At 42.6% G+C, this 27,583-nt stretch overlaps 1 protein-coding gene across 1 annotated transcript in view; it reads left to right on the forward strand.

Annotated features, from left to right (window-relative positions):
• Nucleotides 1-2,417: 2,417 nt before the first annotated feature.
• Nucleotides 2,418-27,583, forward strand: part of LOC139297626 (pleckstrin homology domain-containing family G member 3-like) — a 28,978-nt gene continuing 3,812 nt past the window's right edge. The window contains exons 1-17 of the mRNA XM_070920374.1: nt 2,418-2,527; nt 6,615-6,676; nt 16,833-17,374; nt 20,018-20,118; nt 21,937-22,006; nt 22,094-22,140; nt 22,252-22,402; nt 22,754-22,885; nt 23,483-23,665; nt 23,796-23,888; nt 24,135-24,221; nt 24,317-24,347; nt 24,572-24,670; nt 24,811-24,843; nt 25,717-25,727; nt 26,088-26,468; nt 27,309-27,419. Coding sequence (XP_070776475.1) covers nt 2,418-2,527; nt 6,615-6,676; nt 16,833-17,374; nt 20,018-20,118; nt 21,937-22,006; nt 22,094-22,140; nt 22,252-22,402; nt 22,754-22,885; nt 23,483-23,665; nt 23,796-23,888; nt 24,135-24,221; nt 24,317-24,347; nt 24,572-24,670; nt 24,811-24,843; nt 25,717-25,727; nt 26,088-26,468; nt 27,309-27,419 — 2,244 coding nt within the window. The remainder of the gene's footprint in view (nt 2,528-6,614; nt 6,677-16,832; nt 17,375-20,017; nt 20,119-21,936; nt 22,007-22,093; nt 22,141-22,251; nt 22,403-22,753; nt 22,886-23,482; nt 23,666-23,795; nt 23,889-24,134; nt 24,222-24,316; nt 24,348-24,571; nt 24,671-24,810; nt 24,844-25,716; nt 25,728-26,087; nt 26,469-27,308; nt 27,420-27,583) is intronic.

The raw sequence follows: 27,583 nt of genomic DNA on the forward strand, positions 1-27,583 counted from the left end.
TGACCCCCCCCCCCAGTCTACTGACCTGACCGACATAAATGTAATTGGCAGGGTTACAATTAGTTATGTCCTTTCACACGCCTGTCCTTGGTTTGCATAAATATTCCGTGAGTGGAAATAAAGATACTTTGATGGGAAAAACATTGTTTGTTTTAAACTATCTCATACTGACAGAAGTTACCAAACTACGCAAGCCAGATGTTAAGATGTGGGAGCACCTCTGACACTCACCAAACAGACACTGGCCTGTCAAAAACAGTCGGTCCTTTGTTACATTCACTTGCTCCTCGTAAATTAAAAACTCTTAAGATTGGTGGCCTTTCATCTCAAAACCAGCTTTTAAAAAATGTATTAACAACTCTAATGTCCTTTTACATTGAGGCACCAATTCATGTGTATTTGTTGGGAAGTGACAACTGTGGACAAAACATCAAAATACACCCTATAACAGCAGTTATTCTGTGAAAAATGTTATGAATTCACTTAAGGTTAAGCATTGACGGGGGGGGGGGGGGGCAATAAAATGCGTTTTTACCGTCTCCAGTCGAAATGAGTTCGAACTAGAAGAGATTCACATACTTGCTGTGGCGTTCACTTGCGGTCAGTACTAATTCGTAGTAGCTATATTTCCGAGAGGTCGTGAATGCAGCATCAGTTTTTCGCAGTCCTTCAAAGATGCAGCAGTGTTTGTAGTTGGACGCAGTATGAGCTGATGACCTGCGATGGGATGCGTGTGTCTGAGCGGCTTTTAACATGTGAAAAGAAGAAACTAACTAACGGAGTAACTTTAAGATTTTCATAAAGAAACTACCGAGAAAGGTTTCACTCAGGACAACTGCCGTTGGAAGGAGAGACGTTGGCGAATTCGGTACGTGAAGTGCTTTTGACAACTTTACCAAATCTTAGCTAACTCACCGTGAGCTAACTTCACGTTATGATGCCAGTTAAGCTACATGTCAAAAGGGTTTCTCTTCTGTGGTTCTTCTGTCGGTATTGATGGTGTGTTTTTGAGGGCTGTTGAAAAACACTTAGCTTTGTCAGGCGCGTCTGGAGCTGTCGTTAAAAAGACGAACAAGAGATTGAGTTGACTTCACTTTAGCATTGCTCCATTTCAGCCAAAACAAACTAATTCAACCGCCGCAGAGTGTGAAAGTTACAAAACATCTGCTTGCGTGTGTTTCTGCTCATGAATCCAGCCAAGAGTCCGCTTTGGAGTTATGTGCTCATGTGAAACTCTTCAACACATTCCTTATGATGAGCTCCTCCGCCTTGGACGTTGTATAACTTGCATACAGATTTTAGGTGCACTTTTTGCTTCCTATAATTTCACAACCTCCAAGCAACGAAAACTGGAGGCTTCTAGCCTGAGGCAGGAGTTTCAGTCAGATAACTCATGTTTGTCTTTGAAACAAATCACTCTCAGTTGAGTGAACTTTGATCAGCTGCTGGAGTTTTTTTTCTTGCTTTTTTAAGGGATGGGTGTTACCTTGTGAGACCAACTAACGTCCATGGTACAGTTGAATCATTTGCCATTTCCTCTTTCCCTGCATCCCCCCCCCCCCACACTGCCCATACTTGGCCCCAGCAAACCCAATTGTTTTTTCTAATGAGCACCCCAGTGAGACACAGTGAGGTTTTAAATTCAGGCTGTTTGTAGGTCAGTGACTTCCCCCACTAGCTGTTGAAGAAGAATAGGACAAAATCAATCAGTTACCAGTGAAAAGTTCTATTTTCTACTCCTTTGACCTCACTTGACCTTTCAGACAATAACGTCTCAACTTCATCTCAGATAAATGTTGCCTCAGTGTGATGAACAGCGCTCTCTTCCAGGTGGTCCAGACAGGAAACTGCCCAAGGGTGTCTTGGATCTCAGAGTTTGCACTTTTATTCCTTCCTGCCGAATCTTGGTATGCTGCAGCTGTGATAAAATGACCAGAGCTGCAGAATGCAAGGGTGGTTTCATCTACGGAGACCATATAACTTTAAAAACCTGCGTCAGGGCTTTTCATAAGTCACCTTCTTTGTTACTGAGTGGTTCAAATGCTTATTTGATGCTGCCTAGGATAGACCTGGATCTCATGAGACCATAAAGTTCCAGCTTCTCTTGAGTTACAGCTAGGATTACAGTGTGAGAGTTGAAGGTCGACTTTAAAACAAGACCTGACAACTTTGTGTTTGTTTGAAAGCGAAGAGTGTGTGCCATAAGCGATTTAGCATTCCAGACACCCAAGGGAGGTCCGACTCTGTGTTTTTGTTGTTATGATGTTGAGAAGCCCCCATGAAGGCACGAGGGAGCTGTTTGCATGTAGATTTGGCGTAATGCACCTTTAAATGGGAACCCCCAATTCTATTTAAGACTTGCTGTCTAATTTTACCTAGCAGCCTTCTACTCTCCCCTCCAAACACTGCGGGGCATTATGGAGGACTACTTACCCTCTGGCTGTCTACCATTTGTAATTTTAAAGAACTGGAAGTCTTCACTTGTCATTTGCCAATTAAGATGGCACTTGCCAACTTCACTTGCCAGGTATGCATTCTGTGGTCATAGGTCATTGATGGGGAGGTGAAAATTGCTATTTCTCCGTTTTCAGCACAGCAGGGAATGATTATTCTCCCATTAAGGGCTATTTTGGCCGGGGGTGTACGTGCACCATATGGGCAAAACTCTTCACAGTGCCCTGTGGGTGTTCATTGGAATGGATCACTTATCGCCACATCTAAGCAGCATGCTCAATATGTAGTAGACTAAAATAAGATGCTCATATGCTGTGTGTCTGTGGGAAGTCACGGGCTTTTGTGGAGGCTGTGGATTTGATTGAGATGAAGAGAGACCGTAAGGGTTTGTTGTTTTCCCCAGTGAATGAAAAGCTGTTAGTCTCTTAAGGCCTGTGTGTCAGGGGACAAATGGCAGGAGTAATGAGGGAAAGAGGGCACTCACAGAAAGGCTGTTTGTCAGGGGATATTTTCTGACGGGATAGACCGGGTGACAGGGTGAGGGGGGGGGTCTTGCAAGATAAACAGACGCCAATACTGAAATAATAAAGACTCTCTGTCTCAGTTAGCCTGTACGACCCTGGACCTCTGCATGCCATGCCAGGTTTGATTTTTATTTGTTCTGAACGTAAACTTCCATCTTGACTGATGGTGTCTTAAAGAAACCCACACCATCCTGTCTGACTGGAGACATCCCAGGGGGCTTATGTCATACTTCAGATTCCCATGGGCCTTATTGGGGCAGAAGATGAATGCAACGTGATGCGGTGGGTCTCCGACTGTGAGAGAGAAATGCAGCCGGAATTCTCTGGACTATTTTTAGCTTCTCCTCCCATCAACTTGTTCTGCACTGGGAGAAACCAATTTGTGCTGTTAATTGTTGCACAAAAGGCTGATTAAGTTCTCTTTTTGGATTCAGATGCTGGATCCAATGTGTATGCAATCAGCTGTGAGCTTCACCAATTGGCGGTAGGACCGCTGGTGGAGACTCCACTGATAGAATAACACATCAGGATTTAAATGTTAACACAGTCCATTAATTGGCAGTAATCTTGGCATTCAGTTAATTTTTTTTGGTTAAATATGATGTCACATCCTCACTGACTTGTCTGTGGCAGAGACAGAGAAAGTGACATGTCTCCCCGAGAGCAAAAGTCTTGTTTTCCTTTGGCTTCCTCTGTAGACATGTTCAGTGGTTTCACTTCTCTCATAACCTTGATGGGCTGTGGTGAAAAATGCTCCAGATAGTCATCACACCCCGAGGACCCTTTTTCTTTATCATGAGGCCTGAGGTCTTTGGTTCAAGGTATATGTTTATCTCTGCGTATTTTCTCAGAGTGAGGCTTTTAACACATTTGTGGTGATGACTCAGTATAAATGTCCTCTTTATCTGCATGAGTGCGGTATCTTGCCAGCATCTGTCCCACTTAGTCATCTGTTTGTTGTGTTTTGAAGAAAGGAATTCAGGCTTTGACTGCCTGGATCAGTGTAAAGCCTGGCGATTAGAGGAACAAGGAAGTTTATCAGCCCATCTGAAGAAGTGATCCATTGCAGGTCTTTCTTTAAACCATCAGATTGGCTCTTGTAGCATCTGTCTTCAATCAAGGGGCAAGTTGCAGATTCCCATGCGGGAGGTTAATGCTGCGGGTAATTCAGTCATCAGCTGTGGGAACCAAATGCTCTCCATTTGTGTGAAATGGCAGCTAGTTCAAGCACAGGTGGCCAGTTTGGCATGAATGTTGACCTGTATGTAGTGTTTTCTTTAGAATTTGAAATTTGGTCGTGCCCCCTCCCTAGGAAAACAAGGATTTGGAATTGCAGTATGTCAGCAAACAGGAGGTAAAAGTTAATGAGTTACGATTGTTGAATTCTGTCCAGATGTGTTGAGATTGTGGGTTACACTTCTTTACATTTTCACTTTCTCCACGCAAACTGTTTTCTGCTCCGACTAACAGACCCAGACGTCTACAGTATATGTAAGTTTTGAGTCCATTATTCCTAGTCTAGCCTCTCATTGACCAAAGACAGATTAGCATAGTTCTGGTCTGGTCATTAAGCAGGTTTAGCTCAGAGGTCATGGTAGGTGGGATTATCAGACGATTTATTAGTTCTCCGTTCACTGAGACAAGTTCAAAGCCTGCCCCTCGACCTGAATTCTACTCCTGCAGGTTACACAAACTAACCCACCACTTGAAATCAATTGGCCAAGCTTGGTCAGAGGCTGTTTGAGGAGGCTTCATTCTTGAAGAATGTCATTCAGTGCTGCATTGACTGAGCGTAAATCTGCGTGTCTTACAGCATTTATTATGCTCTCAAAGATGCAACAAGATTATTGATTTCAGTTGGAAATGATGTTCACAGTTTACAGACAAAGTGCATTCTGTGAATAAAAGTTCTTGAAGTACACATAAGACATCTGTTATATTTTACAATCTGAATATGTTCATTACAGTTACATTAAAGGTGCCCTGTGGAGGTTGTAAATAAACAACATATGTGTTTACATTAAGTGTTTCTCACCAAATTGCATTGTATAAAACATTTTCGACGCAGATTTTTGAGAATATTTTAAAACCTGCATTGTTTACATCTATGTTTGCTAGCTAACAGTCGTCTTTTTCTTTACCTTTGTTGGCGTATTGCTAGGTTCACCAAATGTAAATTGGTGGAATATCTTACCATGTGCTTGTCCTTGTGCTTGTGCGTGAGATACAAACAAATGGGGATCCATTCATAAAAACAGTGCTCCATAGTGCTACAAGTGGTCAAAATCTTCACAGGATGTCTTTGAAGTTAATATGTCAAACATAGTTTGCTTGTGAGTCCAAAAAAGAACCCATATTTCAATTAGATAAGACAGATAAAATGTTCTCCCCTTTTCATTTGTTGTGTTTTGCTGTAGGATGAACAAAAAAAAAAAAAAAAGTTTTATGGCAGCCCTCTTTCTTGTCCTGTAAGCAAGCTCTACTTGAGTTCAGGCTGCAGCTGCAGGGACCCTACCGTGAAGCAGTGATCTTAATGTGTGGATCCAGCTCTGTGACTGTGCTCCGTGCATTCCTGCCCATCTTAATTGGCGAAACTTCTGGCAGTGGGCTCGGTCTGGCCTCAGCTGGCCTGGCTGTCAGCTCGGCACAGTGGCCAGCAAATGCACTAGGAACAATGCCCATCCTAATCCCTGAAGAATTCCCGCTCTTCTGATCTAGCTGGCCCAAGAATGTGATGTTTAAAAGGCCCAAGGCTCACCAGGCATCACAAGGAGACAGGCTCTCATGCACAGTCTTCCATGTTAATTTGCTGTAAGGAGCCAGAGAGGTAGTGATGTGGGAAAACTGGCAGCACAGTGCCTCCGAGGGGACGCACCTCATCATTAACAGCACTGCAGGCTGGCATGAGGGATTATAAAAATACATGCCGCCAGGGGTGAACCTGTAATGTCACCAGACAATTACACTGATAATGAGAGACTTGTTTTGTAACACTTACTCAACAAATGTATACGAACAAGGCAGGTTTATATCAAATACTTGTTTTTGTTGGACTCGTCGTTTCATTCATAGTTTTCAGTCATATTCATAGTAGTGATATTTCCTTTTGTAAAGCTATTTGAAAATTCTGTTTTTGAGGTATACATCAATTAAATATTTATATAGCACAAACTGCAGTCACAGAGGTTCACAAATGTCAAGTCCTTTAACATTTACTTTGCAGCTGCTAAATCTCTTGACTGTGCATTCATGTTAAGTTAGCCCGCCCTTTCTCTACTGATTAGCATAAGCTCATATCACAGTTTCCTCTACTGTGCATACCTCACCCCCAGCTTTGCTATATGATAGCAAGTGGCTGGCATGAGCCAACGTAGACCAGTGGGCAGGGGAATGGGAAGAATTTCCTTTTTATGTAAGACCTAAATAGACGGTATCTAGCTTGCCGTCAGTGAGCTAGGCCAGTAGAGAAAGCATCGTTCACTTGACAAAAAAAAACGTAAAGAAAAAAGTATAGAAACTTAAGGTGTGTTTTTAATGAGAACCCACCAAGAATGATAAACATTGCCAAGATGTATGCCCTGACACAAAGTGCATGGGTTCTGTTTGACTCTTAACGTTTTGTTTTGTCAGCTCCAGAGGCCTGAGTGCCATGCCAGAGGGGTCCCATTCTGCTCTCCACCAGGGCCAAATGGGGGAAGGTAAGTAAATAATATAATTGCATATAAATATGCATATTGCATATAAATACAATTATATTCAGTATGACCCATGCTCTAGTAATTGCTGCCTATGAATTGACCAGTCTTATAACATGGAGTTTTAATAAGTCAGGTTATTCCTAATGGTATATCTGGTTACCCAGGACAGTGTGCTAACATAACACAGAAGCTCAGCTGAGGTAAATGGAAAAATGCTGGAAATGGAAGAACAGAGGAAATGTAGAGGCTTTGAGAGGCAGAACTGAGAGCGCAATGAACTCCCCTCCTACAGTCCAGACCAGCAGAGAGGCTCTTTGTGTGGCTGTGGAGCTCGGCCAACCCTTTTCATACAGCTGAAACCCCTGAGCACTCGCACATCAAACCAGAATGTGTCAGAATCGCAGACAGCCAAGATGGTCGATGTAGCCAGAGGTGCTGACCTTGTATGCTGGGGGCCACTCAAATTACATATTATTTTAGTGTTCATTATCTTCAGTCACAGAGCCACTGCATTGACACAGGGCCTCTTTGTATCTGTTTGCCTGCTCTGTCCCTCAAACCCCCCACCGCCCCCGCGCCTCCTCTCTTCTCTACTCAACACATTTGGCGCTGGGCTTCCACTTTGGCTGAAGAATACCAGTGTGTCAATGGTTCCCTTTTTCCTCTGCGCCTGTCCCTTTTGGTTCAGCTTTGGCCAGAAGAGGCTTTTGGCTGGGGGAGACGTGTGCCGCCCTCATGAAAATTTGTGTCTCTGTTTCCTCAAAAGGCCACTCTGCAACTGACCACACGTTCTCACAGCTCATTTTGCAGCTCAGATGTCCAGTGCAAAATCACCTTGGCATGACAGAACACCCACTTGCAGTTGAAACATTTTCAGACTGACTGTGTCTGTGGGCCAGTTGGAGTTAAAGTGTGACTGGCCTAGCTCCCCTGCTGTGGATGGATGGCTGGTAATTAAAGGCAGGGCTGCTGGTAATGCGCTATCTGTGTGAGGTGATGATTGGATGTGGTTAACAGGCAGGAGGAATTCACATGGTGAAAGGAAGCCCCCTGTCTGGTCAAGGTAAACAATACAAAGCTTGTGGTGACTATCCAGCTCCAATTCCTCTGAAAGGTCAAAGATTTTTGAAGTGAAGAGAAGCAGGCTTTGGATGGCACCCTGCATTATCAGACAAAAGCAGCATAAAGGACAGTATTTTGGCTCTGCTGCCAAGATGTACCCAGATGTTCTATTCAGCTGTTGAACTTTTTTATTTGTTGTTCTGCACTTTCAATTCCCTTTTCCAGAAGAATTGGATGACAGGAACCCACATAAGACCCCTCAATATTTCCATGGTTATAATCCTTGTATACCACGTGTATGTCTAGCCTGTCAGTCCAATGACAACGGACCTGAGGCAGCATGAAGCATCTCTTTCAAAGATAAGGGTTCCCTCTGACCTACTTAACCCCAGGCAGGAATGTAGCTGTGTGCGCAGAATGTACAGCTTTAAAGCGGTTCTGGGGGGGACGGACGGATCATCTCCATTCACTGCAGCTTTTCCACACCAGTGGGCATGGGGTTGTGGATATAGATATATGATGGCAGGGATAGCTGCGTCTCTGAGTGGGCTTGTCGATGGAGCTCCTGGACTGGAACTCTTTCTCTGCTTAATTGCCTGAAACATTAATCACAGGCAGCCTCAGGTGAGCCAAAGTCATGCATTGACACTCACTGAAACTCCCAACAGACCCTTATCCTGTATGTCCACAACATCTTTTGTTGCATATGTTCATGTAAATCATTATGTAACATAGCTACTATTGTTATAGAAGTCCACATTCACTGTATTTCATTTCATTGTTTGGCTCAGACCCCCGTACTCCTCACAAAAGAATTTATTTCAATGTAAATGATTTTACAGCCTCCTACAATGGCATTCCTCCTATAGAGCTCTTCCGGTGGATTACCCACATTAGTTACGGGCTCTCTGCTTCGGGTGTTCCTGTTACATGGCCTCTTAGAAACTCAATTGAATCAATAAAACTCTTTATCAGCTTCCCCATAACACTTAACATTCAGCTGACGTTTTGTAAGCAGTCATGCAGTGCATTAGAATATTTTGGTGACGCTGCAGACGTTACGCTAAGCACAATAATAGCATAGTAATGTCAATTACATGTTATTGTATTGTATTGTATTGTTTATGTAATTAAAGCTGTGTCTTATTTATTATAGCATGACGAAAACCACATCTGGCCTGTGTTTAGTAATGCACACAAAAGACAAGTAAGGAAGTGCCAAAGCAAGCTGTCAAATTCCTCATTTGACTGCTGTTGACAGTAAGTGTTATTAAGGTCTAAACTAGAGGATAAACACCATCACACCCTTTATAACGCTGCATGTGATAAACAGCTTGATGTGAAGTAAATGAAGTGTTCCTCCCTGACCTTCTCCCCTCCACATTTCACACAGCTGTCCTGCCACCAGCCTGTGTGGACTCTGCAGAGAAGCGCAAACAGGACAGCAGTTTGGTTGTAGAGTATCAAACTGGTGGTAAAGTTTACAATGGACTCACACCTCAGGGCCCAGGTGGTGTGTGTTGTCCAGAGGAAATGTGAGTTTTGAATAGATCGAAAGCTGGCTGTGTGCTAGTGCCTGAAGGGCTCTTAGAGGGGGGGCTTGTTGATGGAGGAGTTTCCTAAGTGGATCATCACATGCCTATGCACTGAGGTTAGCTGGCACAGCTGGAACCAGGGTTGAGCACAGGGGAGGTTTGCGGGATTAAATTTAAGCTTTTTTGAGGAGTTTTGTCCTTTTGGTACTTTGAGAATCCTGCCTCTCTGAAACATGTCACTCTTTAATACTGGTGAAGTGATTTTGTCCTTTCTCCCATCCCATTTTTGATTGGTGGATGTTATAAGGTTGAATCCACGAACTTGTAAACACTGATTCTTTCATTTTGAGCATTTTGCTATAGTAGCCTTTTTTACTATCATGGTTGTCTAATCCAAGAGTACATTTTCCACACAAGCATTTCAGGAATCTAAAAAATCTAACAAAAACATGTTGATGTTTAACTATGCTCAGTAAATGAGTGAATTTCGTAGACTGCACGAAGCAAAGTTAGTTTCACTTTTAAACACCAGAATTCCCCAAAAACTTCCCAGCATAAGGTTTTGACCTTGACTGTCTTGACTGTGTGGAATGCAGGTTGAGTTTGTGTGTGTACTCAGCCTCTGTTGTCCACTGCGGTTTGTTTACCGACCGTCAGGCTAATTATTAACTAAGCATTAAAAGCTCCCCGTGAGGCCAAAGGCAGGTGTAAATCAAAAATCTTGTACATGTGAAGGACTGAACAGAAAACACTTGAAGTGACCTAAATTCTTCCTTCCATCAAGGGATAAGAAATCAATCGGTCTCAGTGTCTAATCTCCAATGTTCTGTCTCATGCTGTTTGATAATGGTCTGTGAAGACTTGGGGCCTAATCCTTGGAGGCACCCTTTATACTTGTGCCTCCTGCCCTCCTGAGGGGCAGCCATTCACCGTTGCCAGGTGGGGAGGAGTTTTTCCCAAGGGGATCAGTGCAAGACTGCCTCCCAACAGCCACTGGGGGGGTTGAGTGCCAGAGGTTGTGGAGGGGTGTTGAAGATGGAAGTTCAGAGTGGATCTTGAGGGGCGGAAGGGCTTTATTAAGATGTATTGCAATGATTCCCTCTTTATCCCTCAAGGGAAACAGGGTCACACACGGTGCTCTTGGCTCTGAAAGAGTTAGCAGATTAGCAGTCGCCTCAAGAGCCGGTCTGAAGTTGTTGTTTTCTTTTTCTTCCTTGTGAGAGAACATACTAATCAGCCAATTAGGAACTAGTATTTTACCCCTTGTTACATGCTTTAATGTGGGAGGTGAAAGTTGTCTTCATGGCCAGTGGGAATCTTTACGAAATGGTTACTCTGTACAAGCACAGCAAAGAAAAACAAGTGAAAAGACAGCAAGAATGTCCTTCAAACTTTGTTTTTTTTTGTCAAGGAAGATACGGATATGTTGCAAGAAAAGTTGTAAACTTTACTGAGGAGACTTACATTGGTGAGGATTCATCCCAAATTACACGCACTTATAAAACCCCATTTTTATCCTAAGGGGATTGAAGTAATATATGAAGCTGCCAAGACCGTACCAGGCACCCAGGAAACAAGGAATGATCTTCCCAGATGACTCAATGTGATGAAACCGAGCACTGAAAATGACCAATATTTCCCATTTATATTGTCATTGATCATGCACTTGCAGGTATGATCAAGCTAGTGTCTGTGACTTTAGATGTGATTCATTGTCCGTTGGGATTTGATACATGAGTCAGTATGAATCAAGCAGGAGCGGCTGTGTGTTACTGAGAGAGCAGGCAGGGGCTTGTTAGTGGGATGTTCTGTCCACAGTGCTGCCAGTCATACTCTTCTTGTTTGTTTTCTATGCTCAGATAAATGCTTAACACGGATGCAAATGACAGACTTGCCACACGCAGCAAAATGTTTTGAGGAGCAAAGTGCTTCAGTGTGGCTTCTGTTACTCTGCTATCAGTTTTCCAGTGGAGAGAGAGTCATTCTCTGCAGCTTTAGGATAAGCATTTGCATGCTGAACACAGATATGTCTGTGTTGTTCCTGTTTCATTGCCCCTGATTTGGTTAGAAAACAGAAGCCAGAAACAATAACACAGGAGGAACTTCAGCACAAACTCTGCGTTATTTTTGTCTCAGAGGCAAATTCAGAATAAAGTTTGACTTGGGGTCCTAGTAAGTTCACCTAGAATAGTCATGAAGGTGTGTCTTTCTCTGTGACAGCTCCTCTTTACCTGTGTAGTGCACACTCATCGTTCATCATATTAAAAGTCTGGTCTCAGGAGTTGGAAGGATTGGAGAAGATGATTTAGAAATCATCCAGGACATTGACACCTTGTTCTTTCAGGTTTCTCGCTTTGGTGGACGAATCTCATCACTGCCGTCTTTGAGGTAACGCCATGATTGACACAATAGAACATGTACAAATTACAGTAATCATCGCATTTATATATAGTTTTGCTCTACAGAAATATTTTAAACATAGTTTTTAGTTTATCTTGACAGGGATTCTTATCTGTTGTTGACGCTTGTTTCCATCGTGCACCATAATGTTCCGACTGATGTTGTTATTACCCTTGTTTATGTCTAGTTTGTTTCCTAATACCCTAAATCAAGTAGACATTGTGTGCACTGTATACAAAGATCTTTTTTTACTGTCATCCTGAGTGCAAAACATGAGTTAGATAAGCCAGGTACGTGGACGAGCCAGTTTTAGACGTTGGAGAAAAGAAAAGCTTGTCCTGGGTAGTATTTGCATGGAAGCTGGTTTGCATGAACTCATGTGAAAATGCGAGTCACGTCATCACTGGGTTTTGCAACCAGCAACTTACGTCATAGCTGCATGCTGTGGCTTATCATGTTCTCAGAGAAGGTGGTAATATTTAGCTGTCTCTGATATATGCCAGATCATGTCAGTGGAGGTTATGGTAAGAACACTAGTGACAGATGTCTCAGATGTGTCTCAGCATGCTAAGATTGTTTTTACGCAGGCCAGACAATATTCTTTTATAAAGGAGTGCTTTGTGTCCCATTCACCAGCAGCCTCAGACAGATACAGATCATCTCTGTGGTACATGTGTCTGTAGCCTTTTAAGTTAATAACCAGGTGCTGGGGTATTCATTTCAGTGTTTCTGTTCGCCTCCTGCACCACCTTATTAGGCACTGCATGTCACTCATATAACCATGATGAGGTCAGAGGCAGACGGGTTTATGAACTGCCGGCATTGTTGATTGCATGATAAGCTCAGACTGAAATGGAAACAAGTGTAGACTTCACATTATTAGTTCTAGACTGATTAATCATTGAGCCCCTCGGTGAGTGAATGCCCTGTCTGCTTTCAGCCACGAAACAGACTGAAGCATTCAGCCTAAATCACCTGTCACATCCCTGACGCCCATTTCTTTATCATGCATACCCTTCACACTCGCCAGTTTTATCATCAAGTAAAGGGTCCTGGACTGGTAAGCTATTTTATTAGACTTTATCTTAACATCCAAAATCACTTTAATGTTACATTATTTGGTCACAGGTTGTATTAGCGTACGCCAGCACTGCATTAAAAGGAACCACTGTCCAGGGGATTTGGAGTCAGGGAGGCAACAAAAGAGAAGGGAAGGTCATGCTTGTAGTATTAACACACCTTTGTCTGTAAATGTTAACCTCGGCTTAACAGCCAGGAAACTGGAATTCAAAGAATCACAATGAGGGGGTTTGGGAGTTTTTTTTTTTTTTTGTGGTTTTTTTTTCGGAATTCCAACCATTTTTCCTTTAGCAACAACATTAGTAATCTGTTCACACACAAGCAGCTGATATAATGTAATCCATTAGGGATCCCACAGTCTCTACACACTTGGTTAACAGTCTTGCTGGTGACTTTGTTGAGACTAAATGGACTTTGAATAAATGATGTGAGTTATTGAGCTTAAGAGGCTGTCTGAAATGTTGTCCAAATACTATACTATCTCTGTAGCCTTGACTTGGTTAATGGTTATGTCTGTGAGTTAACCACTGTATTGATGCTGTACTGAATCAAAGGAGAGTATTGTGTTTTGTTGGGGTAGTATACTTTGTGAAATTGTGGTATGTGAATGTGAAAATCCATGGCTTGGCTGAAATGGAAGTTTTGTTCTGAACCATATAAATATACAGGTCTGTCCACTGAGCTGTTGAGAAAGAAGAGGTAGCGATTGTAAATAGAAACAAATATGCTGCTTATGAATTACACTTGACAAAAAACTATGTAGATATGAAGCAATCATTCCCTTACATGTGACCTGTATGAACAATTTGAAGTCTTTCTCAGTAAATTAATTCAAAACCTGAAGCACTGACCTTCTTCACAGCTGATTTTTACTTGCACGTGTTACATCTCGTGGTCCAAGATTCCCTGTATTATTTATTTTAGCTGTGCATTTTCCAGACTCCTTCAAGTTTTAAAGAACCCTTGTCACTTGTAAGAACAGTAATTTAACTGACAGGTGAATTAATAAAACTTGTTCAAAAGTGTGTGTTTGTGTGCAGATGTTATATTTGACTGCTTTAGCCCATTTTGTAGAAAACAGATGGTTTAAACTAGTGTGTGTTGCTCACTGCCCCTGTTACAGTGGTTTCTTTTTATAGACCTTTCCCTGCGGTTATTGCCAAAACATCATTGGCATTTGGGCTTTAAAGGATAAATTCCAAGAACTATTTTTCCTACCAATAAAGTTAATGGTAACAAATTTGGTTTTAAAGCAGTCAGAAAGCTGTGCTTATCTTTGATCAGTCTCAGTTGCTGAAGGGTAAATTGCTTGAATGTGACGAGATATTTAGTTTGGTATGTATATTCATTTTCCCATTGTTAAGCATCAAGACAACGGATGTTAACACTGCAGAAGCAGAAGCAATTGTACAACCAACAAATGCAAACAAACCATGACAGTCCTATTTACATTTACAGTCCTCCACATCTGACAACAGGGTGGCACAGCAATGGGCATGGCACAGTGGGAGGCACTGTGGCTACAGATCCCTCAGAGATTAGTTATAAATGTTTGCAGATGCAGAAGCAACTCTGTGGCACAGAGTCTGGAGACCAGACACTCTACTTTTACACTGTCTTTATCTTACTGGTTGCTTATTATTTTGTATATAGAGAAGAACTGACAGAGAAAAACATTGACACAGAGGCAAATTCTCCTCTGTCTGTACATGCTTGATGATGTGGAGGGATCACAGTCATCTTTGTCCGGAATGACGGGCTGAATGGAAACACTTTGCACTACATCGCACAGGACCAGGTACTCGGCTTATCTTAGACCTGCATGTTGACCAGATTTGCATTCCTCTGCACGGCCTGTTTCAACAAAGTCAGTGAGTGGTTCACCAGCGCTGTTTTCCCCAGAAACATGTGGTGTGTGCTATCAGCCACAGATAATGCCTGCCGATAGAGTCAGTATGTGAAGTGGTCAATCAAAGCTGTGCTGGTGCTGGAGTCAAGTGTGTTCTCAAGTCTTAAGATAAGTCAGATAGTATTCCTACACTGCCACAGTCTACCTTCTGGTACAGTTCAGTCAGACTTGTTTTGGCACACTGATATAGGTTATGAGCAATTCAATATTAGCTAGAAGAGTGCAGAAACTGTGCAAACATTTGTGCTGTTCCTCCCCCTCCCTTTAACTTGGCCTTGACTGCTGTCTGCAGCTCAGCAGCTTTATTATAGAGGGATATTGGGTGCGAGGAAGAGAAGAAAAGAGGAAGGGAGATTCACATGCAGGACACGCCAAAGCTCAAAAACCAAATGTAAAGACAGAAGCGGCAAAGGAAGCGGATGCCTCGTTCTAATTCGTAGTGGTGTAATAGCTCACCACTACACTCCCTTTACACCATCAACCCTGTGATTTGTCACAGAGCGTAAACAGAGTTTTCTCTAGTGGTCAACTCCTGCTTGCCAGCTCATCCGTTTCTCCCAGTGAGGTTTTATATGGGAACTGTGTCATTGGGACTGCTTGTTGTGGATTGTGGAGCAAGCTGTGCAGCGTGAACGAGACTCTCATGAGCTCAGTACTGACTCATGGAAAGTTTGAGGATGCCAGAAGGTGTGTGTGCGTGTGTGTGTCTGAATAAACTGAAAGGCAGTTTGATTCTCTGTGTGAAGCCCATCATCCAGCTGCATGTCACACTTTTTTCAAGACTTCATAAATCACTAACTTTGGGTACTTCCCATGCTCTCATGTGAAATATTTCTCTTGTTTAACATCATTTATCCCAAGAAGAGCCGTAAATGTTGTATGTTCTCTATAAAGCTGTATATGGGAGATAAGTCAAGTGAGTGCACATGTTAATAGTGAATCAGTTTGGTTGCAGCCTCTTTCAGATTGACAGATTTTCCCTACAACATCAGGTTTTTGTTATCAGCTATGAGCTGCTGACCAATGATGGACCTCTTATGATAAACATATTTAGGTTACAAGCTTGTCAACACTGGTGAAAGGGAGTATATTTCAGGCTCATGACGTAAGCTACATTTGTGGGCTATCAACACCAAATTATGCTCTCCATCCCCACTTGGCAGTATCACTCACTCGAGTCATTTCACTAAATGTTCAGCTTAATGATGGTTTGTGCCTCCTAGATTTCCATTTATTAGTCTGAAGTAAAATTACAGGACAAAGCTTTGTTTCTTTAGCTGGGTAAAATGGTTTTGACCCCATTGCCCTGCAAATATTTAAGGAAATGGAGCTCTCTGCACAGTGGCCACTCAGTGCTCCATTCTCACACTGCCATGACTTCATATATTTAGGAAACGTTTGTGAGGAAAATTCCCCGTTTGGTCAGGAAGGATGTGAAACTGCATATGGACTCCATTTCTCTTAAATTCAAACATAGCTCAATAAAGACATACAAACAAAGCTCCTGGTCGCTGTTTTTTTTTTCTCCTCATCAGCCCCCCCCCCCCTCTGTTTTTCCAAGGTTCAGCCTTCAGCAGTCAGGAGAACAAGAAGAAATGGCTGGGTTTTCCACTGAATATGCAGTGTTGAATTAGGCCATGTCAGTAATGATTTGAGCGGGGCCTTTTACTGTAAACCGCTCCTCGGTGTCTCAGTGTGGGCGTAGAAACACAGAGCTATGAGCTGTCTTTTATTGATTTCTGGATAGCAGTCTGTTCATTGTAGCTAGAATTAAATTCATCTGAAAATGTCCCAAGACGTTAGAGTTTTAATGCAGTTGTATCCTTGCTGTTATTTATCCACTGCGAGGTATGTAAAAGTGAAAATATGATTAATTACATTTCTGCAAAAGAGCAGGCACAGTGAGTTTCCTACAATAAAGTATAAAACTGAAATCAGACTCATTAAATAGCGGGTGTTTTAAAGTGATATTCAAACCAAAATGTATCTTTTTGAAATATGAAAGGTGGCTTTAATAAGTTTTATAGTTTGTGTGTCTGTTTAAGGATGTCAAAGTGAGATGGAGATCCAAGTGTGCTGACCATACTGCCTTTTAAATACACTGTTTTACTGTCTATCTTTCAAACCCTGACACCTACCTTCTGTCTGCGTTCCTCTCACCTCTCCCCAGAATCCACTCAGTTGTCCTCGCCCCTCTCCACCAGTGAACATGACCAGGCAAACGTTGACGTGGGCCCAGACTGTTACAGCCGGCTGTGTGTGGAGCCGCTGGACGGAGAGGGTGAACGTCCAGTGAGCCTGGTGTCCACCCTGTCCTCTGGTTCATCCCGTGACAGTCGCAGCCTTTCTGGGAGCACTGTAGCACTTCCTTCCTCCACCACCCCACCCGTACAGAGCGAGGAGGACATAGACTTGGACCTGAGCCCGGCCGAAGGCACCGGAGAGCGGGCAGGAGACCAGAGTCCCACCCTTACAGGCACCAGCGGCCGCTGGCAGGAACGGCTGGAGCCCAGGGTGATCAGCAACCAGTGGAACAACAACAACGCCACCTCCAACAGGAAGACAAGTGGTGAAATACTTCACATCTCCGCCTCGCCCGTCGTCACGAACGCCATGGTGCCTAACCCAAAGCTGACCTATGTGGACCGTGTTGTCATGGAGATCATTGAGACAGAGCGCATGTACGTCAAGGACCTGCGCAGCATCGTGGAGGTGAGTGGATGTCAGGGTTATGCTGACTGTACTCAATTTGAATTTTCCGTTACAGTTAGTGTTTTTCACTTTCAGCCAACCATTCACTGTGAGCCAACCTTTTGCGATTATAGAGAGTAAATCATCAGTATTCTGTGTATTTAAAGCACATGTTTGGCTTGGATTAATATGCAGCTATGACTTCATGTCTGCAGCACTCTTTGGAGGTGATTTACTGAATTTGGCCAGCCAGGAGGGGAATTGGACTCAATGGCTGTTGAGAGCAAATAATGTCTACTGTGTTCCAAGCAGCTGTTTGTGGCCACCAATGAGTCTGGTACTTGTGAAACATCCAGTGGATTTTTCTTTTTCTTTTCATTACCAGGATCAATTCTGATTTCCTGCTTTCTAAACAAATCGGTCAGTTGACAAAAAATGCATGCCTGACATCTGGTAGTTGTGTGCTTTGTTTATAGATTTCTAGTTCATAGAGATGAAGGCTGAGCAGTTTATGATGTGGTCATAGTGTTGTATATGAACCATTCTGTATATTTACAGTGCAGTGAAAGTTTACAGCCTGTCGCCTGGGATTACGAACTCCGCTCATATCTGGAGTTCAAACACGGAGTCAAAACTGAGACACAGAGCAGGTCTTTCATGGCAGAAAGCTTTATGATCTCAGTCAAAGATAGTAGAAACCTCATCTCAGAGATGTGAAGCATGGAAAAACGGGCCAGGGATGATTTTACCACTCAGCAGACCACTTACATCTTATCACATCTTCAACCTTTTGTAGTCTGGGAATAACTTCCAGACCAGGAACCCTGTCTGGCCCTCAATCACTCGTGGGTCTTGCATAGAAACAGGAGCGCTCTGCTGTCAAACAGTCTCCACTGCACTGATGGTAATGTCTTTAACACATGAGGCATTTCTGAGGCCGACTGGCAGTAAACCAGCTAGCACCTCTCCTCACCTTGTCTCCGACTGTGCTGGCGTCTGGCAGTTGCTGTGGGAGGGATTGCTGCCCTAGTCGCAGCTTGAGTAACGACTTGCTCTTGACAAACACTTCCAGGACTTCTAACTATTTCAGTTTGACAGGAGCAGCAGCTCAGCCTGGTCTGGCCCCGGACACACAGGCCCTGCAGCGAGCTCCAGCGTAGCCTGAGCTCTCAGTTCCTCCCAGCCAATACAAACACCTTCATCTTTGCCCCAACTGGAGAAATAACACAGATGAAAGGAGAGCAATGGGTTTTTTTTTCCACAGGCTACAGTGTGGGAACACAGTCTAGTACAGATGTACCCTCCTATCCTTTCTTGATTGCAGTATGGCTTCCATCAAATTGATTCCATGCAGCTCATTTTAATTTCACACCAAGCCTTGAATCTGACAGAGATGTGTGAAACTCTTCCTTCATTTTCACATTGTTTTTTCAGCAAACTAATTCAAAGCTTCCACTTGATATTGACACTGAACTCACGAGCAGCTGTCGAAGCTATGTCCACTTTAGATCCAGTCTTATCACTCACTCTCAAATCTCACTCTCCACTGTCTGTCTATCTATGAAATAAAGTTTTGAGAGCAGCTGCTTGACCCAGCTGGTCTCACATGTCTACATACATCCCCAACACCTGGCCTGAACACACCCAGAATAATCCTACTCAACAGCGTTGAAATAAGAATGTGGTCGGTGCTTGTGGGACTCAGAAAGTATGTTTCTTGTTTAACACTTGATAAGAATTTTAAATTGGACCAGTAACAGTATCACAAGGACAAAACAGCCCTGCTAAGTCTTTCACAATAAACTAGGAGGCTTTAAATCTCTCACACTATACTAAAGGTCACGTGTTTATGGTGTTCACACTAGCGGTGAGTTTTTCTATAGGAGACCATGAGACGCCCTGCTGACTGAAAGTCAACATTGCTTTCACTGCACTGGAATTCTCCATCCATGACCGGCTGGAGTTCACTCAGTAGTGCGATGTGATGACTCTACTCTTAATCTGGGCTGCCCGGCAGGCCTGCTAAGTGTGTGTCTGTGTGTGTGTATTTGCACCACATCATCTGGGAGGCTGGGTGTGTGTACAAGCTATTTACTGGTATGCTCTTTATATAGTCACTGCGTGTGTGCGTGTTTGTCTCTCATCAACTTACTCTTCCACTTGTTTGGAGTTGTTAGTATGCCGCATGAGTGTGTAATTGACCAAGGAGGAGGGCAATCATCCAGATGTTGGCATATTTGCTTATTTTAGAAATTTCTATCTACTTCTGAATACTCCTGAGGTCCACAGGGAGTTGGGTCCTGGGAGGGGAACAGGCTTTGCTGAGGTTTATGGTCTGAGTACAGAAACTCTTCCAGACAGTCACACTTGCTCTTGTCAATGGAAAAAATCCTTAAAAGGATCCTTTTTAAAGATCACATACATGATTAAATAATAGTAATATAATTAAAAGAGAAAAGCCTTGAAGTCATAATGCAACACTTTTCTATTTATGGTGAACCAAATGTCATTAAAACGGAGCACTCATCACAGAGGGAGACAGAAGGAGGAAATATCTTTTCTATATACATGCTCCCTCTTCTGGTAAGAATGTGGAAGTGCCTGTATTACAACAAATATTAATATGACGTTTTATGTGTAACTCCATCTCTGCTGTTTTTCCAGGACTACTTGGCTCACATTATCGATATGAATAACCTTCCCATACGGCCAGAGCAAGTGTGTGCCCTGTTTGGAAACATAGAGGACATCTATGAGTTCAACAGGTAAGACACACCCACAAATACAAAGCAGTATTTCTATTCTAGATATTTACAAGCATGCTTTAATCACAACTATAATCAACTAAAACAGTTTTTTTTATGATGAAGGATATCTTACTGAAAATGTCCACAACAGTCAAAACTACAGGATAATCATTGAAAAGACACTATATTTACATTCATGGCAGCCTGGCAAAGAGATTTATAAGCGAAATGTCTACATTTGTCAGCACTTCCACTGTTGAGGAGTGTTTTCATATACTTTCATATGTATAAATGTATGTTTTCATATACTTTCATATATATATGGAAGTATATAAAAAAACGACTTTGACTTCACCCGCTGCTGATATTTCTGACACAAAAGGGATGCAATGAGAAACAATGGCGCGGCACACCCTACAGTAACCACACTTTTCCAAATATCTGAAAGCCAGGGAAATGGCGGTGCAGCTAGCTTTACATTTAATCATCTTGTGTCAGCAAGTGCTCATTGCTGACCACACTGCTTGCCAAAACACACATTAACATTCCTCTCTCTTCTCTCCGTGAGGAGACTCCCTGCTTATGCCAAGGCTATCGCACAGCTCTGAACCACAAATGGGGATGATTTGATTCTTATTACTCTCTAATGAAATTCTAACCAGCTGTACAAGAGGGGTTTTGACAGGGTTTGGGTCCAAAGGGCCATGTGTTGCCCTTTTCTGAGAGATTAGGCCATGTCACGTTGCACAAGGAGTCTGTGTTTTCTTTAAATTAGCGATGAAGATAGAGATACTGTATTTTTATTACAGTATTGTTTAGGTGGAGAAATGCTTGTGTCAGCCTGTGCACAGGTACCACATGTTATTAGGTTGTGATCATTTTTGGGAGGCTGACTAGGGGAAACCAGACTTTTTGGTTTAGAGATTAGTCTTTTTTTACAGTGATCTCTTTGGGGAAATAAAAAAACCCCAATGTGAGTTTATACACCTTCCAGGGATCACACACTGAGAACAGACCATCTACTGTACAGTATGTACAGTATGTACAGTATGTGTCTTTGTCACTTACAGCTATCTCCTTTGCTGTGATTCAAACCTCAAGAGTTCTCGGTAATCTTGGTTGTTCAATCCAGGAATTTTTATTTCTTTGTAACACTTAACCCTCTTCCAACCTTAAATGTTGTTGACAAAGCAATCATGTGGTATGAACAAATATTGACATTGTGTCCGAAACAAATCTCGACACCGCGATTTTCTCATCGTACAACGAACGTGTTGACACATTCGCCTGTAGTCGGTTTCAGTAAAGCAGCACCGTCTTTGATCTACGTTGTGGAATGCTGTGTGATGAATTGTGTTTGATATTTTTGTGTGTTATACTAACAGAACAGTGTTCATGATGATTGGTGATTAGGTTTTTTGTCCAGTTGTATTTTTCCACAGTGACACTCCCTTCATGCACCCTCCATCAGTCATGCACATGTTGTTGAGGTGATGTCACACCGTGTAAGGCATTAAAATACCTTACAACTCTCAGGTTCTGGTTTCCCAAGCTCTGAATATAGCTTGTTTTTGATGGGACTGTGGGCATGGAGCATTCCAAGACAAATGCATGTACTTTCACTCTGTCTGAGCAAGGTCCATGTTTAACAGTGTATGCTGCCCTCTAGTGGAAATATTTCTTAGCAAGGGTTACATCTGACTCATGGCAGAATTGGAAAACGTTATTCCTTTGTGGTTAACTTCTGTTTTTCTATTCCGTCCTAGAAAAACTAATTAGGCTAGTAAGTCCAGTAAAACTCAACTTTTCTCTCTGTTGTTGTGTTCTGCTTTTCAGTGAACTGCTGCAGTCTTTAGACATGTGTGAGAATGACCCCGTTGCCATCGCTCGATGCTTTGTAGATAAGGTGAGAGAAACCGTCTTCCTCATACGTATTACAGTGATATCAGTTTTTCAAGCGCTAATGATGTGTTTGTCTGACTTGTTTCCTCAGAGTGAATACTTTGAAATATACACTCAGTATTGCACCAACTATCCCAAGTAAGTACCAAGAGGATATTCATTTTAATTAGATTTTTGCTGGTGATACCACATGCAAATATTTTCTTAAAGAGTTTTACAAGACCAATACAATTCTCTGCTGTCCTGCAGCTCAGTGGCAGCACTGACCGACTGCATGAGGAGTAAAACTTTGGCCAAGTTCTTTAGGGATCGGCAGGCTGCTCTGAAGCGCTCCCTCCCTCTGGGCTCCTATCTGCTGAAGCCGGTCCAGAGGATCCTGAAATATCACCTGCTGCTTCAGGTACAGAATGTCCTCAGCGGTCATTTAGCTTCAACTTTTCTTCAAATGCAGCCTGCAGGCTTTGCTAGATTCATGGTTCTGTTATTTATCAACTGTTAATGAGTAGTTCTCAACCCTTTTGTGTCATGACGAAGTAGTGTCATTTCGTTAATGTTTATTACGCTGCATGTTCTCTGAGACTGGTGGGTGTTTTTCTCTTTTGTGGCTCTTTGATTTGATGAATTATTAAGGGCATAGAGGCTTAACACTATTTGGTATTTTATAAGGTAAAAACAACAACAACAGACAAAACACAAAAAGACTGATTTGGACTCAATCTTTCTTTGTCTCCCTCTTCGATCTCTTTGAAAGGAAATTGCAAAGCACTTTGACCCGGATGAGGAGGGCTATGAGGTCATTCAGGAGGCCATAGACACCATGACCGGAGTGGCCTGGTACATCAATGATATGAAGAGGAAACACGAACATGCTGTCAGAGTGCAGGTCAGATGGAATTACCATGCATGCATGTCAACCTCCTTTTATAAAAGTTGTATTTATGCCATCGCCGTGCCGTGATTACTTACAGTACAGTACATACTCAGTCAAGGTGCATTTGCAAGGACACCCTGTCTTTCTTTTTTCCCCCCTCTCTTGTGCAGTGCTGCTGTAACTCTTTCTGTTCTTTTGGAGGCCTGGAGAAGTCATTTCTTTCATAGATTTATTCCACCTATTTGCTTTTCTCAACAAGGCAGCCCTCTGTGACTTCCATCTCTTGAATAAATATGTATTTTAAAGCCCCAAATCTCGAAGAAGATGTTGTCCGAGGCAAATCTATGAACCTTCACAATTTGGTATTGACCTATAAGCCTTTTCTTGAGTCTGGTTGAGTGCTAAAGTGAGGCTTACAGCTTTTTAATGGTTTCCTTGGTTTGAGTCATTGACCGAGTGGCCGGTTCACTTTTCTGGTTTTCTTTGTGCAAGTGTTTTAGAAGGATTACAAATAAAAGACACTTGGCTGGCATTTGTTTCCTTTCACGTTGAAGAAACATGGCTGACAGTGTGTGTTGGGGGTGTGTGTCCTTTCATGTGCTTCTGCAGGAGATACAGTCTCTTCTGATCAACTGGAAGGGTCCTGACCTGACCACCTATGGAGAGCTGGTGCTGGAGGGCACCTTTCATGTCCTGCGGGCAAAGAACACCCGCACACTCTTCCTCTTCGAAAAGATGCTCCTCATTACCAAGAAAAGAGGGGAACACTATGTCTACAAGATCCACATCTCGGTATGTATTTGACATTTTTAGACTAGTGATTTAATAGTTGAATGATGATATTGGTGTACAACAGAAAACTTAATAAGATCATATTTTAACCAAAGCCTCAGCTATATCACTACATTCATTGTGGTTGCAGTGCTCCACACTAATGCTACTTGACAGTGCCAAGGATCCCTTGCTCTTCAGTGTCATCCATTTCAAACATCCCAAGCAACCCCATACAGTGCAAGTAAGTGTGAACCAGTGACTGTCATCCTTTTTCCAGAACACATAAAACACAATATATTAATTATTATTTAGATAATTGAAGAAAATACAGGAAATTGATGCTTGTTTTTTTCTGTGTTACCAAAACCCATTTTCTCAAACACTCAAGAGCCAGTGGTTTGCTCTGTTGTAGGTCTCTATTTTGTATGCATGCGTGTATCTGCTGTGTCAATGACTCTTTCAAAATGACAAGTGCTTGTTGTTCCAGGCCAAGTCGGTAGAAGAGAAGCGTCTCTGGGCCCATCATATTAAGAGGCTCATTCTTGAGAACCACAACACCATCGTACCACAGAAGGTAAACAACTGCCGTCCCTCATACAGGATCTCTTTCTTCTCAGCTACTGAAGGATTGCTTTGTGTTTTAAACGCGCTGTCTTTTTCTTTTTAAAGGTAAAAGAAACCATCCTGGACAATTCGAACTGTAAGTGTCACAAATAGAGTAACTTTTGTTATGCTAGGACCAATTGAACTGTCTCCATAGCAACCAAAGATGCTGCTCACAAAGGAAGGAGTGGTTCATTTTCACCGGAAAAATATGGAATGCTGTTTAATTTACCAGGGAGACGTAACCCATCTATCTGTGTGGAGAAAATTGTTTTTGTAATTGCGGCTCTGAGCATAATGACATTTCCCTCTGCTGCTCAGATCCAGGGAAGTACCACTACAGTCCTGAGAGGCTGAAGAAAGAGTCCTACCAAGCTGACGACTTCCATCATGGAGGGCGAAATGGGAGAAGGAGATCAGGTTGAAGACCCCTACTCCATCTGCCTATTTGTCTCTTATGTATTAATATTGAATTGAATTGTAATATTGATAGAATAGTATTGCTGATGATTAATTGTCACTTACACCATTATGCCTTATTCAATTTTCTGTCTTTTTAGAGCCTGCAAAACAAATCATAAGGAGCACAAAAGGTTGGTACATTGTAGAGTTTTTTTTAATGTATGTCTTTTATATAGGTTTTGGCAGCCAAAAGAGCAGATTCATCAAGACAGGGTCAGTTTGATCCACATTCTGGATGCTATCCAGTAGTTAAGCATCCCCACAGCCCCTTACCGAGGTTACTTTGTGTCTGTCCAATAAGAGCTGTCCACATCTCCATTGCACTTCTGCTTTGTTCTCCCTCAAAGACACCTGGAAAAACAGATCAAAAGACACACACACACACACACACACACACACACACACACACACACACACTCCCACTCCACTTGCCTCACCCTTAATGAAGTTAATTATATGCCACATTGTAGGAAGTCTTTGTCATACACAAGCTCTTTTCAATAGTGAAATTCGGCCTTACCTTCAGATCTGCGCGTCCTCCTGCTCTCATCTATTCTAATTGGCCATTATGAAAGAGAAAACCTCTGTCTTCTTGTCCCCAGTTCTCCTTTGCTCCCAGTCCAGATCAATTTTTTTTTTTTTTTTAACCAATGTAATGAAGAAGCAATTTTCATGTCAACCCTCCCATCTTGGTGAGGGAGTAGGTCATCACATCCTGGCTAATTGCATCATGTCCAGTTTGAGCCTCTGAGAGGAAGATGTTTCTAATTGGTATTTATCTAATCACAAGGCCTCCCTTAAGTCTGGGCCAGGCTAACTACTGCCTCACTCTGTCTCTGCTCATGGAGGCAGACACTGTGTCCTGACCATAATTGTACAAGAAGCATGTGGTATCCAGGTTATTTTGTCATATAACATTTGACATGAACATGCTTTTTTTTTCTCTATTAACATTCTCATTTGTTTATCTCTCCTCCTCCTCTTTATCTTTGTTCTCCTTGCAGCTGTTTTGAAGGTAAGCATCTGAAATCCAAATGTAGTCTTTTATTAAACCTTGATAAGCTCTTCCATTCTGTTGTATCAAAGCAGTTTTTAAGTCAGTCTGCAGTGGTGAGATATGGTTTACCCAGGTTTGACTCGGCACTTCAAACTTTCTATTCTAATTGCAAAAGAACTTGAACCAAAAATGAGAGAGTGCAAACCTAATCTCCACAGAACCTACTCTGACTTGACCTGGATTACATAAATCATATCTCACCCAAAGCTTTAAACAGCTTTATGATTATTCCATCCCATTCACAGCCTTGACATCACAACATGGCTCTTGCACTGGCCTTGCAATAACAAACCACATGTCTATGACTTCACGCTACAGCATGCAGACAGTGAGGGTGCACTGCTGGGGGAGAGGTGCTCCCTTCAGCCAGCCACTAGTGTCAGTACGCTGGCCTCCAGTCTAGGCGAGCCCCAGGCTGCGAGGCCATGTGTGGAGGATCTAATTCCCAGAAGGGACTCTCTGGAGCAGCTAAGTCCTACTGACAGTGACCCGAAACTGGGCTCGTCACCCAGTGAGGGGAGGCTGGAGCTGGAGAAGGCAGAGGAGGCAAAGGAGGAGGAGGAGGAGGAGGGGGAGAGTTACGAGGAAGATATACTGATGGGAGACGACCAGGTAGCCGACTTTGCCAGCTCAGTGCTGGCAGCCATCTCCTGCTGGCACTATAGAGCCAGGGCTTTGCTTTCTACTCACTTCACAACGGTGAGGGTTTCTGCCACCCACGGCTTTCCCATTTCCTGCTCCATTCCGCTGGCTTATCAATACTCTCTGCCACTCTTTCTCCCACGCTGGCTATCCTCCCCCCCCCCCCCCCCCCCCCCCCCCCCATAAACAGAACCAACTAACACCTGCTACCATTTGCACTGTGCACATTGAATGCCTCAGGTTGAATGCATGCTATTGAAGTGCATGGACTGAAGTTCTCCCAAACTGCTAACAGTGAGCTCTAAAATGTATGGGTGGAAATTAAAAGTCAAACTGGGTGCATGTCTTTGCTTGTGTTGTTTTGTTTTGGAGTTCAAGTTCATCCCACTGTGCATGTTTTCCTCATCTGTGTAGTTAACAGTGAGCTGTGTTTCATTGTGTTTTGTGGGACATGATTGATGTTGAAGCTTGTGCTGTTGAAACCCTGCCTGCATTTGCATTATAACCAGTGGCTTAATGTGCCCTGTTAAATGTTGTTTGACTTCAAAGGTTAATGTAGCCATCAAATGAAATTATCATTATAATAGCGAGAGCTTTGCTCTTTGATAACCATATTTCCTAATCATATTTCCCCTCTGAATTTTTCATAATTAGAAAGTCTTTGTTAAGGTTAATTGTTGTACCAGTATTGTTTCTGAATATGAATGAATACTTGTCATTTGAACTTTGACTTTTATTATAACCATTGTGGTGGATTTTTCAAGGCTCAATACACAGTGTCTAGGAAATGTTTGTCCACTGTGACAGATTCTTCTGCTTCATGCTGCCTCACAGTGTGAGCTCTAGGATGATGTAGAATAAAAACTCTCCGGTTAATGTCGTGTTTTGCTCTTTCAGGATGACCAGAACAGAGATACGGCTGAACTGAAAACCTCACAGATGGAGGAGGTAGAAACTTGCAGGCGGGAGGAAAAACATGTGGACGTGAAAGAAAATCTCACCACACAGGTATTTAATAAAGCCTTGTATACATTTATACACACATCTATTCATTTCCACACGTGTCTCTGAGGCCACATGTTTATTCACTGTGGCAAAGAATGTCCATCTATCCTCGTGCCCTCTGTATAGCTTAGTTTGTTGTTAAGTTTCTAACCATTGTATGTTTTGAA

This window comes from Enoplosus armatus, chromosome 15 (assembly GCF_043641665.1).
Source record: "Enoplosus armatus isolate fEnoArm2 chromosome 15, fEnoArm2.hap1, whole genome shotgun sequence".
Classification (NCBI taxonomy): Eukaryota; Metazoa; Chordata; class Actinopteri; order Centrarchiformes; family Enoplosidae; genus Enoplosus; species Enoplosus armatus.